Genomic DNA, 15129 nt, shown 5'->3' on the forward strand with positions numbered 1-15129 from the left:
TTAAGAACGTTCTTGTGCTAAGCTTTTAAGTAGACTTCATTGTAAGCACAAGAACGTTATTATGCGTTCCAAGAAAAAACTTAAGCACAACTTCGTTCTTAAACATAGTCAATCTAAGCACAAGTCCCAAGCAAGGTATACGCTTGCTTACCAACCTTAAGTCTGTTTCTGCTTCAAAAAGATGGCTGACCGTAGAGTTTTTCGACGGCATTTCCGACACCTTTTGATACCAAACAGACAATTACAAGACAGAGAAAATCCTTCTCCAGAAGAAATTAAGAATGCTATAGAAAATTTCGCTTCTACCCTGAAACCATTTTATTTATTTGCCCATTAGTAAACAATAGGCTACAAACACACGGGCTACTTTAAGATCAGGTGCTCTCACAATTATTCATTTAGTTTGTATGTGTCTGCGTTTTTATCTTTTGGCACATTTTATATGTGTATAGGGGACATGTCAAATGCATCTAAATCAACCATATTATATTATATATGACTTTGTGCTTACTTTAAGAATTTTCTAGGAACTGGGCCCTGATGTGTACATTTGGGCCTACTGAGTGAAAAGCTGCAGTTAAAAGATATGAGACCATTTACAAAAGTCTCATTCCCATTCAAGTATGTCTTTTCTGAATTCGTGCCAAAACCATTGTCTACATTATGCATTATGCTGCCTTCTAATATCAAGAATTGAACGAGATTTTCCCATTGGTTGATATGCATCTGATTGCTCACAGTTCACAAACCCCAAAGCCTTCTTGACTCAGGCACCCAAATTAGGTAACATGATTGGTTATCAATTATTAGGGACAGTTTTTGTGAATTAGTTAACAGTTAAGAGTAAAGGATGGGCGAATTTATGATACAATAATTAGTACATCTTGACATAATTAGAACTATTTATATTAACTGGAGATCCATCCAATCAATATCTCATAAAACACATTAGTTTACATTAACACAGTGTGGAGTATAAAATAACTTCCATTTTAGGTGATAAACGATATCAAGATTAATGTAATCACCATGTATATCATATAGTGCTTCGCTCAAACCTTTTCATTATAGCTTGTTATGAAAGATGTTTTTGTCTGGTTTTTAACCTCAACACGAAATAACCCAGAATTCTCACTAGTATGGTCATTATAATCAATGTACAAATATAACAATATATAGGTAATGTCACTTGGACGTCCTCCAATATCATCTTTGCTGTAACAAAATCTGTATCATTTTTACCACATTGTGGAAATTGTGTAACAGTGACATTAGCACAGCTGTAAAAGAAAAGGTTTAATATTGCTAAAAATGAAATAAAAGATAGTATTACTTCAAATCTATTCCAACCACAAAATAATATTCCAAAAATAATGGTGTCCCAAAAAATTTAATACAGCTTCGTTGGTAAGAAGAATTAGAAAGTTTAAACAGAAACATTTATTGCAGTGTTTTTTGTCTATTTCCAGGAGGATTGGGGAAGGTGATCGGACCAGTTGTAGTCCTTTTCATATGGAAAATCCATTTATTGAGAATTCTGGATTATGGTTCTGGTTATCTCTCCTACTGGACTGAAATAGATTATGACATTAGTCGACTATATTTTCTAATGTGTCCAATTTAAGAGTATTAACCCAGTTTGAATTTTTAGTCGTTTTCAACCAGTGTCAGTTATCTTTTTAGTATCGGTTTGTATAAGAGGGACCATTGAATAGTGCATGCCCTTTTCGTGAAGATGTGGTATAATAATATTTACTTACGGAATTTGAGGGGTGTCAGCAAATTCTAATATACTGACAGCAGCAAATGGATAATGGAGCAGAGAGAGATACCTTGACCAAACCAGCCAGGGTGGAAACCTCTGAATGTAAAACCCACCTAAAAGATTGAATTGCATTTGAGATTCTAAAAATTGAAAGAGAAAACAAGACAGAATAAAATGCAAATATATAGATCTTAAAATCATACACAATCTAAAGTGGTCAGCAAAGAAATTATTGGTCCACAAATTATTCAAATTGATCACTTTTCCTGAATAGTGTAGACTTCACAAAAAATTTGGGAACAGAATTATCCCCCCTTATTAAAGCAGAACCCATGATCCCACGTTCACTATAACGAGTATTAATCCAAAATAATAATGAATCAAGTATATGGCACATTTCTAGATCGAAAGTAATATTACCAATAGAGCTATTTGGTTTTGTTAATAGACAGAACGTTGATTTGAATAATTTTATTTATAACTATATATAAGACGCATTTCTTCATAACATCAAACTAAATCAACAAATTTCAGAGTAAATTAATTAACTTTTGAATAAATTATACGGGATTTTTCACAATAACTAATTTTATTCCTTTGAAAATTATGCTAACATCCAGTCAGTAATTTTTTTTCTTTTAATCTTTTAAATTACTATTTCACAGATTTCAAAAGCCAATGTACATAAAAGTAGGTTTAGCTATTTTAATCAAAATGTTTCCTACATACACATGGCTATCCATGGACTTACACAGTTTGGAATTTACGGTCAAGATTGGAAAAATATCACATACATGTAGTTCTAGATAGTTGCAGGTTTGCTAAAACGTTGTACATTTTTCAACCTGAATTTATCAGCGATATCCACTAAAATGATAGGAATACGAGACGGAAAAAGATGGCGATCAACGGCTTCAACCTGTACTATTCATTAAGCGGGACATAAATGGCATAAGCATGAAAGGGTTGTAAATTTCATTACAACTATGATACTGAATACAACATAACAAATGCAACTTACTAAATAGGATAGAAATCATCATAAAGGCATTTGAATATGTTAAAGCCATTTCAAAATTCGACATACTAGCTCCTAGTACAAAACCAAATCCCTGTGAAAAATGTCAAAAAACATTGAATGAGACATTCCAATCATAATTTTCTTTAAACCTGAATATGCAAGATGATTATAAAAACATATTATAAAACAAGGTTTAAATTGAACTACGTGCACAAAGCACGGTTTAATAAGTATTGCTAGCAAATCCAGATACAGTTTGTGGTTATTCCACCTAAAATGAATGCGTGGTTTTCGATGATATACTATATTTAGTTCTTTCGTTCTTTATTAACACAATGCTGCATTTAGGTTTTGGTAAATGATAACATAAATAAGATAATATTGTACGAAACATCCATTAAGGATAGCATAAAATATAAATACATGTATGTACATAAATAACGATCATGGCCAAGACGTTTTTAACAATATTTTCATTGTACACACACCGATACACTGCTTCAAATCCTTTAAAACAATACACATACTAATGAATGTATTCTGCTACATCTATTCCATAACAGAGAAAGGAGAGAGAAAATCAGACCTAATGCCCAATTTGGACTAATCTTATTTCAGTACATGAACAGATGAACCAGAGTCCCTACTCTTTATGATGTGGTGACATAACCAAAAATAAAAATATCTGACACTGAGAAAGACATCTGCTATGTTTACTGGTTATAACATGATTTGTTTATGTACCTGCGCATTGATGGAAGACATTGAGATTAACAGCATAGTACCAATATATTCTACAACTCCTTTCATACCAGCTGCCCAATATGTAATGGTTACAAATGCCAATGGCACGAAAGCAGTTAATGGTATTTCACTGATTGTTTTAGCTAGATAATAAGCTGATAATCTATAGGAACCAGCAGCTCTTTCTTTCAGTAATATTGTATTCTCCAGAGGAACTACAAAAAACAATTCAGCCTAAAATATATACATTATAGCAATGATAATTTTATATTTTGGGTAGAATTACAGGAAACATACTATTATGAGCTAGAAATTAGATATTTTATTTTGAGTTACCAATTACATATTTCGTCTGAGGCTAACAATTTCATATTTTATCGAAAGCTACTGATTACATATTTAAGGTAAATTTTATTTTGCTGGTAATCAGATGTAAACTGTAATTGGATTTCTTTTCTGACTGCTATAAGCGGTTATCTAATGAATTAAAAACATATTAGTACAAATTCTAACTTACAGCTAAAAATAGCATCCAACATTGGTACAAAGCCCCACCGAGCAAGTATAATAAATATCTGAAAAGAAAATCAAAGGAATATAATGTGACACAGATAACAAAACAGTTATAAGGTTAACACAAATTATAGACCTATACTAAGCAATATGGGAAATAGTTAGCGTTGAGTCAAGTGGCGGTATTTCAGTAGATTAATTCAAATGTTATATATACATGCTAATGCTATTATGTATAAAAAAAAGAAGTTGCTGAACCATGATCATGACTAATGAGTTGACTTATTCCCAATTTTATCTGGTCTTCTACTTACCCATCCCATCCTGTCTCCTATTGTCTTGTATGAACGTTCCATTTGAAACCATATTAATGCCGTAGTAATCGCTAAAAACATGCTACTTCCTATAACATATTTAGATAAAATTCTGCTCCTCGATTCTTTAAAATTTCTCCAAGTCAGCATCTTTAACTGAGTCCAGAAAGAACTTTGCCATCGAACATCTGACAGATGATTACCATTGCTGAACTTATCGATGTCTTTATTTTGATCCGGATCTTTTATCAAAAATAAAATATAGCAATCATTTTTAAAAAAACATCTTGTACAAGATCTAGTGAAAATATAAATATTTTCACACATTTAAAATGATTAATGTATCAAGTATAATTAGTTTCCATTAAATTTACTCGAGTACCATTTATTTTTATTCTACTTACTACGCAGCGTTGGGTTTGATCATCGAAAGACTATTAGACACTGTTCCTTGCAACGCTATCCGCCCATGCATCACTGACAAAAGGAAACGAGGCTGGAAAATTCCTGACTGGGCGAATGAAGACATAGGGGGCATTAGCAGTGGGAGGAAACCGTGTTCGATCTCGGTGTTTGCCGCATGGGTCTCCATTGTAAGTGGTAAAGGACGGGGGATTTAACAAGGGACAGTGTATAGTCGTTCGGATGGGACGAAAAACCAAAGTCCCGTGTACACATTGGTGTTCAGGTAAAAGTTGAAAATCGAAATAAGACAAACATAAGACATAAACACACATGACTGATCTATCAAGACTGCTAAAATTCACAATAAATAATGAAATGAAATGAGGTTTAATGTCACATTGTTCTGCTCTGACTGGGCGAATGAAGATGGACATACGCCGTGCAGTGTGTAATTATGAGGAAGTTTGCTCGAAAAGCGCACGACGGCCAACTATTATATTGAACTCCAACTACCAAGGTTTCTTTTACGTGTACGCCAATGTGTACACGAGACCTCGGTTTTTGGTCCCATCCGAACGACTATACACTGTCCCTTGCCAGGCCCTCTGCATCACTGACAAGGTGGGGGATCACGCTGGATAATATGGATGGATATGGGACATCCAGGTTAGCAAGCCAACGTCTTACTCACTTAAGACACCGCGGAATCCAATATATAAAAATACCTAATATTTTGTTATGCTGTACGTTGATACTAGAAGGCCCATGAACTGGTTCCAAATTGTCCAGAGAATCAGAGTTATTAGAGTTGCTCAATTCCTTATTGTTGGAACTACTGTCAAAACATAAAGACATATAAATAGAATTTGATTATCAACATAAAACATAATGAAATTAAAGATGCATTATCTAAGAGTTAAATCTGCCTTTTGCGGGTCTTTTATTTTGGCTTGAAATGTTATATAAATGATGTTATATTACATTACAAGCCTATAATCAACTCTTTAGACTATTGGGTGGTCGTTAATCGATTCTTTGACTCGATTGTCAAGTACAGTTTCTACGATAACATATAACTTCGATCTGAATAAAGTAATTTGAAAGAAATTTTGAATGCCGTCTATCCATCATTCGTCCGTTATATTTGAGCTATCATAGCAAGAACAGCTAGCTCTTTATCTATATCTTGCATAACGCATCTGTAAAAGAACCTGTCAACATAATAAATTTGTTATTGTTATACAAGTCTGTTTTTTTATGTTTGTGCATATTACAGCATATTACCTTTAACGTCATGAAAATACCAAGTCGCCTGGCAAAAGACAGCTTTTAATGTAAGATTGCGATGCATCAGAGGCCGGATGGATTTTTTAAATACAAAATTGAAAGCTACATTTTGCCCGACAAAACACACATTTTATGGCTAGTCAATAATCTTAATATGCCCGATATTTTCTTTAGATTTTAGATTTTTAAAAAAAACTTACTGCAATTTTTCTAATTACCTCTTGGCTTTCCAGTATTCTAAGATTATTTCTTTGGTTGCTTCATCTTTCTTCACCAGTTCTACTACAAATAACATCAATATACAAAATTTATATAACAGCTAACATATCAAAAAATATAAAGGATTTATTTTACTTTGAATTGGGAGGTTGAGTGGCTAGATCTATTTCTTAAGGTCACCTCCAGATTTCGACAAGGTCGCCAAGATGTAAATAAGGTTAGGGCACGTGATTGTTAACGAGATTGTGTGTTAGGGTTTGGGTAAAGGTTAGGGGTAGGTCCAGGGTTAGCCCTGTTTACATTTCGTGACCTTTGACCAAATCTGGGATTGAGTAACCGAATGGTTTACTGCATGAGCTTCAAATCAAAACATCTAACATTGAGTCAAGTGGCGTGCTTTCGATACTCCGGGTGTCCGCGACAAGGAGTCGGTTGGCCTGACCAACCTCGTTGGGTTAAACGGTTCCGGAAATTACCTAGTTTGTGTCGAGTGGACATTAACACCTCTCTCTGTCGCTCTTTCTTTGAATTCCTTAATTCCACAAGTACCAAAACAAATTTCACAATTTTACTACTTTAAACCACCATATAGTATATTGTTTGTGACCTTTGTACATATTAACAAGCCATTCGTGTATAGGTGTAGCATACATTGGCCATCTAGACTGGACGATATTACCCTACTTTCAGTAATTGATAGCGTCAGGAACTGTTTGTGAGCTAGTCTGAGAAAGTTGAATCTTGCATAATATCTACTAAGCCCATTTCTCGTTGTCACCCATTTGCTTAACCACTTCAACATATACTATTCAAAAAAAGTAGGGGATATTTGATTTTGGGGGCATAATACTAAAATATGCAAATGACTACGAAAAAAGTCACTATAGAACCTAACAGAAGAAACATTTCCAGTTACATGTGACGCCCAAACGCACCAATAGCTACCGCATGGAATGCAGGTGATGCTTGGGATCATCATGGGGGTCCAACCCAAGATTTGCACGACTCTGACTTTGAATGTTACAGTCATTGTGGCATTGAATTCCAGGGTGGAAACATCAGTTTAATTGTTTTAGTGACCAGAAAACAAATTTTGATATGCGTCGGCTTACCCAAAATGAAAGGTTACGTGCCCTTGGCATGCTACAGATCGGCACAACACAGGCGGTTGTGGCGCGGACGATGAATGTTTCTCAGTCTGTCATAAGCAGGCTATGGTCCAGATACAGTGATACACAATCTGTACAGGACAGACCACGTTCAGGTCGACCAAGGGCGACAACTCAAGCCCAGGATCGATTTATCCGTACCTTGGCCTTGAGAAATCGTGTCATCACAGCAAATCAGATCAGCGCTCGTCTTCAAACAGACACTATGGTGTGAGAGTGAGTGGCCAGACGATTCGGAATCGACTGCATAGGGGTCACCTTCGCGCCAGACGTCCTCGCGTGATCCCTTGTTTGAGAGATCATCACATTCAGGCAAGACGTCGTTGGTGTAGGGATCGTCAACACTGGGATAATCGACGCTGGAGCAATGTGATGTTTTCAGATGAGTCAAGGTTCACTGTTGATTTTTTGGACAGACGTAGGAGGGTGTGGCGTCGTCGAAACGAGCGCTTCCAAGACGTTAACGTCATCAGACATGATCGATTTGGGGGTGGTTCTGTTATGGTGTGGGGAGGCATCACTGTTGCTGGAAGAACGGCTTTACATGTTGTTGCAGGGCGTGTTACAGGCCAGTACTACCGGGACAACATCTTGGCAGTCCATGTTGTGCCGTTCGCACGACGTCATGGCCGCCGTTTCATCTTCCAGGATGACAACGCAAGTTGTCACAGGGCCAGGATCGTTACAGGTTACCTCCAACAACAGAACATCACCACATTACCTTGGCCAGCACTGAGTCCCGACCTCTCCCCCATCGAGCATGTCTGGGACATGCTTGGACAGAGGTTACGTCAACGTCAACAACGTCCTGCCAATGTCCAAGAACTTGCTGCTGCGTCGCAACAGGAATGGGACAATCTGGACCAAAATGACCTTAGACGTCTCATTAGGAGTATGCCACGTCGGATCAATGCTTGTTTGGCAAACAGAGGAGGATTTACCCGTTACTGACTTGGTTGTGATGCTGTGGTAACTTTGCTGTTTGACCCCGGGTATCATTTTACCCTTATAATGGTCAGTCTGTGCCTTACTTAGTCTAACGATCATTTGGAATAAATCGATGAATGTGAACTCCATTTCATTTTGTCATTTCTTTCTTCGTCAGTTTCATTAGGTGACTTTAATAACACTTAAAAATCAAATATCCCCTACTTTTTTTGAATAGTATATATTTTAAACAGATCACCTTACATAGAACTAAAATACCCCATTTAGTATTACATACACTCGTGTCTCCAAGAATTACACCAGTGGGAGATCAAGTACTTCCTGAAACTTATTCCGGAAAAAGTATCCGCCGGACACATTGGAACAACGTTAGATTCAAACATCACCTTCAAGGAATATGTCCAATCCGTCTATTCAATAGCATTTTATCACCTCAAGAGAATGCGTCAGAATAAACCATACCTCTTTGGGATATAAATATATAACTGGATGAAAATTGTGACCTCTAGAGGATCCACATGCTAAAAACGAGACCCGGTCTGGTACACAATATCGAAAGAAACCAAGATCTTTGGGAGATATGCCCAATTTCAAGTTCTGTCAACATCGGATAACAATTGTGACCTGTTGAGTGTCCACAAACAAATCATGGCCGGACAAATGGACAGTGGCGACAGCAGTATACATCCACAAGAACATGTAGTCGTATAAAAATCAGGATCGGATGAAATGAGCCCTCTCAAATTAAAGTAACAGCTCTCATTCCTGCCTTTATTGGATAACCAGACTACTTATAAAGGACTAAATGAATAAATGTCGAATTATATCACGATTTGCTTGTCACACCACAAATCGTTTTAATTGATATTTCAAGGAGCCAAGGTGGTTTACTAGTTTTGATACTTCACTAATCATACTATCAACGTGGTTGTTCCATTTACAATTGTTTTGAAAGGTAAGTCCGAGGTGTTATGTTCACTTACTTCCTTTATTTTTGAGTTCATTTAAAGGGGGTGGTTTCACAACATTGCCTCTAGTCGAAACCAGTTACCAATAAAAATCAGATTTAAGTTAGCATGAAAACCAATCTCTTTCAAAATAGTTTTATGTGACCAACATGAAATCACTTTGAAAGCTCATTTGAATCAATTTAGAAAATGAGGAAAGTCTTTGTTATGCGTTCTTGTTATGCTCCCTGATCCTGCATTTATAAAAAGTTAAAACAAAAATACTATTCTTACAAAGAAAATCGGCTGGATTAAAGTGTGGTTCACATACAAAATTAAATTCTTCAAAAAATGTTAAAGCACTGTCTGCTTTCCCAAAAAATGCAACCTGAAAGAACAAAATGGAAATACCATAAATTAACAAAATTCATGTCAGGAAGAATCTATTCCTGTATTTCTGAAGAGTTTCGAGCACGATTGAAAAATCGCATATGTTTTATACATGTAACCTCAATTAATTCATTAATTACAATATAATTACAATTATCAGTAACATTTCTATGTAACAGTTCTATATTTTACATGACAAATAAATTAATTCTTTGGTTTCTAAAAGTATTTGACCTCTTGTGAAAATATTTTCTACACTTCAAAATGTCTTTAAATTAAAATCTTGAAATAAAAATATCTGGAAAAATACGATGAATTACCAACATTATTACTTTCATATGATTCATGTTAGGGTTTATCAAAGATTTATGTACAAAATGCTGTGGGTCCCCAGAAATTTGTTAAATGCTCCAAGGCGTCTGATACTGAAAATCAGATTGGGAAACTCTGCCTAGCTGTGCACATTAAAGGATATAAAGAAGAATACTAACATGCCCATCCGCTAACAGTAATAGAGTATTAAACATGTGAAATATCTGACTTGAAGGTTGATGTATGGTGACAATAACAGCTTTATTATACATCTCTGCGTAACGTTTTACTTGTACCATTAAACTATACGCTGTACTAGAATCTAATCCTGATGTTGGTTCCTATTAATAAACAATGTTACTGAGGAGAATTACGATGTCAGTTTAGCGTCGTTTCCAGAAATTTAAGTCGAATTTCAACTGTCAGTGATTCATTTACATGCACACCAATGTGTATACCACGCCAGGAAGTGATGCTGCCCCCCCCCCCCCCGCCCATCCCACCTTATTATCAAAAACTATTTTACACAGTCGTTGCAACCCCCTAGCTCCCACATCCCAAGCCATTATAACAAGCACCGCTCTAAATGGCACATTGACTCCATTTTATAAAATGTATTTTGGTCAGTATAAATTGGGTGATGAAGAATAATCTGTGATAAAAGATTCTGCGCACTGTAACATGGCATGGCAGCCAAGTAGATTATTGGCAACATTTTGTTCACGAAATCCGTCTTAAACTGACAAATTATGAATAACAGGCAACCGACCAGCATCTTGTAACATCTTTTCCTTGTTGGTGCTGCGGGGTTTAAACCCATCAAATGGTAACTGGGGTTGAAAATGCTCTATATATGGTTTGAATTTTGACCCAGAAACTTCCATTTCATGCTAACCCAAAAGATCTCTAACAAAATTTCAACATGTTTATAAGGAACAAAGATTTGTATGCCAAATAACTTCATATAAAATAACATTGATAGAAAGTCAAATTCACATGTTATTTCAAATCGACTAGTGGGCCAATGGGCCATGTGTTCTAAACATATATAACATTAAGAAACTACTAGTATATGTATATATTCTTACATCTAGTAACATGATATCTGGATTGGTCAAAAGTTCACATGCAATACTTAATCTTTTCTTCTCACCACCAGATAAACCATGTGTAAACGGAGAACCAATAACTGAAATAAAGAGATTTCGGTAACGTACCCACACTGTAACAAAAAAATCCGTGAAAAAACGTAAAGAATTCCGGAAACAAAAATTACCAGGAAAATTTTATCCGTATTTGTTTGTCCTGTAATTGACAGAAATTCCTTCAATTAACATAAATTCCATTTTCAAATACAGAAAAAAGATCCTGGTAGTTTTTTCCTGAACATGAAAGTCATAAAAATTTCAATGAATTAACCATTGACTTTATACGCGTGGGTGAAATAGCTTTATTTAACGTCCGCTTCCACCGAAGTTATATCGCAGATTATCTTTATACGCATCCTCTTTCCGCTAATATAAGAATACGGAATATCCTAATCGGGAGACCAGCGCAAGGTATCACAAACCGCTACTCGTCCTTGATTGGACCATTAAGAGACTTTTAGATGTATGCTCCCGGTACTATCAATTTGCAGGTATGTACACTCCGCCATAGCGACAACCCGGCTTACACTGGCCAATCGGTTATACTATCCGGATATAAAAGTGCTTGATTACCAGATAATATAAGCTATACACACGGAGCGTTAAAACATATTTTTATACATTTATGAAAATACTTACAATCTGATTAACGTATGATGAATAACAATACACTTTATAGATCTCATAAATAATGGAAATTAGATATACATGACATGTAATAAACCAAAATTTACAAAATATGATTCTTCATATTATGGCTAATAAATTGAAAGGAATACTAAAGCATGATAAGTATTAGGAATGATTATATATGTATCTTATCGTTGCATTTGCAAACAGAAATAATCCGTAAATTCCTCGTCATTCCACCGTTTATCCCGTAAAATAACAGAATTAAGTCCATTATATAGAATGGAATAAAGCATTTTATCACTAAATTTCACCGTTTATTTCGTAAAATAACAGAATTAAGTGAATTATAGAGTGACTGATCGTCTCCTGATAACTCATCTGCAACATCTTTTGAAACGTTTTAATTATCCTGACACTTGATTTAACAGGTAATGGTGTGATCAATCGAATAAACACAATGAAAATAATTCAAAGGGTTTTTTTTTTATTTAAACATATTTATTTACATATAATTACATACAATATGCAACACATGGTAAATTATGCATTGCTTAAATTAATCCGTTTTCAATGTAATGGCCGCTGATCTCACTATTATTCAACTTTAATATGAATAAACTTCAAAAGAAATGATAAAACCCGAACTTTCTAAAAAAAGAAATGCATTATCAACCAATCATTGCAACAACTGGTGGAAATTACCTTGCATGATAAAAATAACATGTATCTGATGCAAATTAAATTGTTTGAAGGAAAAGTTCTTAGTAATACTTACGTGTTTTTCGACATTTTTCTAAATCTAAAGTTTCAATAATCGCATCAATACGTCGAAGTTTGTCAGGTTTAGGAACTTTTTCTGGTATATGTAACATAGCTGTAAACTAAAGAAAGAAAGAAAGGAAACATTTGCACCGATTATTGCAATGAGTTACTCTCAAGCAACAACTGTTACTTTTACTGAACATTAATTAACTTACGTATAATGTCTCCCATAGAGTAAGGTTAGAATAGAATAAATCTTGTTGTAAAACATATCCTATTTTTCTTCTTAACTGTTTGTTGATCCGTTGATCATTTATTGTTATTTCTCCTGATTTTACAGCTTCACGACCAGCTATAGCATTAAGCATTGTTGTTTTACCAGAACCTGGAGAAGTCAAAGATTACAGAAAAACATAAACAAATATGTTGCCTTACCGTAAACATGAGTTTAGACCTTCAAATACCAGAGAATTATAGATATGTTGATCGAGTAAGCAAACAGTCATACATACAAACCCACAGAGAGAATATGTTCAAAGGAAAATAAAGATTTTATATTTTAAATCAATGTTTAGTAGAAGAAAGGAAGCCGTGGTGGCTAAGTGGGTGAGACGCTGGCTCGCTGGTTCGCTGGGCGAAAACTACACCAAGTTCCACCAATCTCCCTTAATTAAAAGCTTGTCGACACATCAAATCACTCATTTCTGCTTAGAGTACCTGGAAAATGCTTATCATTCAACTCAGAAAACTCTGTAAATGTAAAACTGTGAAAAGAACGAGGACATTTTGCAAAACGCTTTAGACATTTACACAATTTTAAATATGAGAGTATAAAAATTCACCACTTGGTCCCATGACAGCCAGTACTTCTTTACTGTGTACGACTCCACATACATTATGTAATATCTGTGTCTTATTGATAAAAATATTTATATCTTGAAATGATAGTTTATAATCTTCAGACTTTTCTGTATCCATCTTCACACGTAGAATTAACCAACACGTTAATGAAAATCAAAACAATAAAAGAAAATATCTATGCGGCTCAAAAATATAACTACATACCGTAAAACGCTTCAATGCTCATGAACGTACCATTTCAGTCTTTTAAATTAAGTAGTCGTCTTGCTCTATAGTTTATTTTATCGAGTGTTTTATGGAAAATATCAATCATGCCATCTCATCAGTTAATAACCGAAATATTAATAGTTTTTAATGTGTGAATTTAATGTAGTTTTTTAATATTTAAAAGTCATGCAAATCGTTAAGATAAATATTGGAAAGAGTAGGATTAAGCAAACACCCCTGTTTGACTCCTCTTTTTCAGAAAGATATCCATGGTCAGTTGTGATTATAAATGATGTTTTGTTATACATGTACATGGAAGTTATTATTAAGTCTAAAATAAGCAACAGTTTAAGAGCAAACATTATCTGAAATTCTGCGATCTCCTTATGATCAGAAATATATTTAGTTTTCTGAAGTTCTGAGATAAATGTGTTATCACCATTTTTCCAAACCTTTTTTTTCCAGATCCACGTTTAGTCACTACATCATAAGATCAGGAGAAGCAATTACCAGTCATAGTACGATATCGGTAATAGAGGATTAGCTCCCTTTATGTTTAGTGAACTAGGGTTATACCCCTTTACGTCTCTTAAATTTGTCTCCTGCTGATACATGAACAATGTCATGGCTTCTGATCATATTACTGGTATGTGGGATTATTTTATTTGTCAATTTGTTAGCTTGATCGGTCGAATCTGCAGCTAGGCGAATAGGTTGCCAAATTGTGTTCGGTTTCATGCACAGACCCTGGAAATGGATATAAAACAGCTTCCACAAATTGATTTCGCACATTGTTATAAATGCTATATTGAACGGATTATCCATTTTAACGAAAAGTTTTAAATCTCGCCGGTAATAATCTGACCAATTTAAATCTCAGCTATCCGGAGGTCTAGACAAGAAAGTTGATAATAAGTTTGTCATTTGATATGAATGAATGTCTAAATATTTGAAGCCATTGAAGCTAAAGCGGCAAAAGAAAGAACTGAAATGATAGGTTGACTTAGCTCATATGTAATTATGCACCTTTTTAAGCCTGTCTATCTATATAAAGATCACCTCTAAAGCACATTCAAAATAGGCAGTGGCTATTTGCCACATGTGGTAAGCAAGAATTTCAAAATAGCTTCACGACTACAGACCGCAATTGTTACCCGATTTTAATGAAACTAGATATTAATATCTCAGAGTAGGCAAAATTTCGAGCACTTCCGGTTAGTGGTTTCGGAAACCACTAACCGGGAGTGGCCGACACTTAGCCGGACTCTGAAATATTATTAATGTAATCTGATATCTCGGAAACCGCTAACCGGAAGTGGTCAAAATTTTGCCTACTCTGAGATATTATTAGTGTAATTATAATCTGCAAGTTTCATTGAAATCGGTTGGTAGTTGCGGTCTATAGCCGTGCCACATGAAATGTGTGGTAACCTGATATCTCGGAAACCGCTAACCGGAAGTGGTCGAAATTTTGGCTACTCTGA

At 35.1% G+C, this 15129-nt stretch overlaps 1 protein-coding gene across 1 annotated transcript; it reads right to left on the bottom strand.

Annotated features, from left to right (window-relative positions):
- Nucleotides 1–386: 386 nt before the first annotated feature.
- Nucleotides 387–13555, bottom strand: LOC130013129 (uncharacterized). Its single transcript, XM_056101706.1, has 14 exons — nucleotides 13420–13555; nucleotides 12793–12962; nucleotides 12591–12696; nucleotides 11123–11223; nucleotides 10214–10375; nucleotides 9627–9720; nucleotides 6268–6331; nucleotides 5488–5597; nucleotides 4358–4599; nucleotides 4048–4105; nucleotides 3531–3745; nucleotides 2787–2877; nucleotides 1761–1878; nucleotides 387–1280 (listed from the first exon to the last, which is right to left on the bottom strand). The coding sequence occupies exons 1-14, from the start codon at nucleotides 13553–13555 to the stop codon at nucleotides 1076–1078; spliced, it is 1872 nt and encodes a 623-aa protein (XP_055957681.1). The 3' UTR covers nucleotides 387–1075.
- Between the last annotated feature and the right edge of the window lie 1574 nt (nucleotides 13556–15129).

Source organism: Patella vulgata, chromosome 6, assembly GCF_932274485.2.
Source record: "Patella vulgata chromosome 6, xgPatVulg1.2, whole genome shotgun sequence".
Classification (NCBI taxonomy): domain Eukaryota; kingdom Metazoa; phylum Mollusca; class Gastropoda; family Patellidae; genus Patella; species Patella vulgata.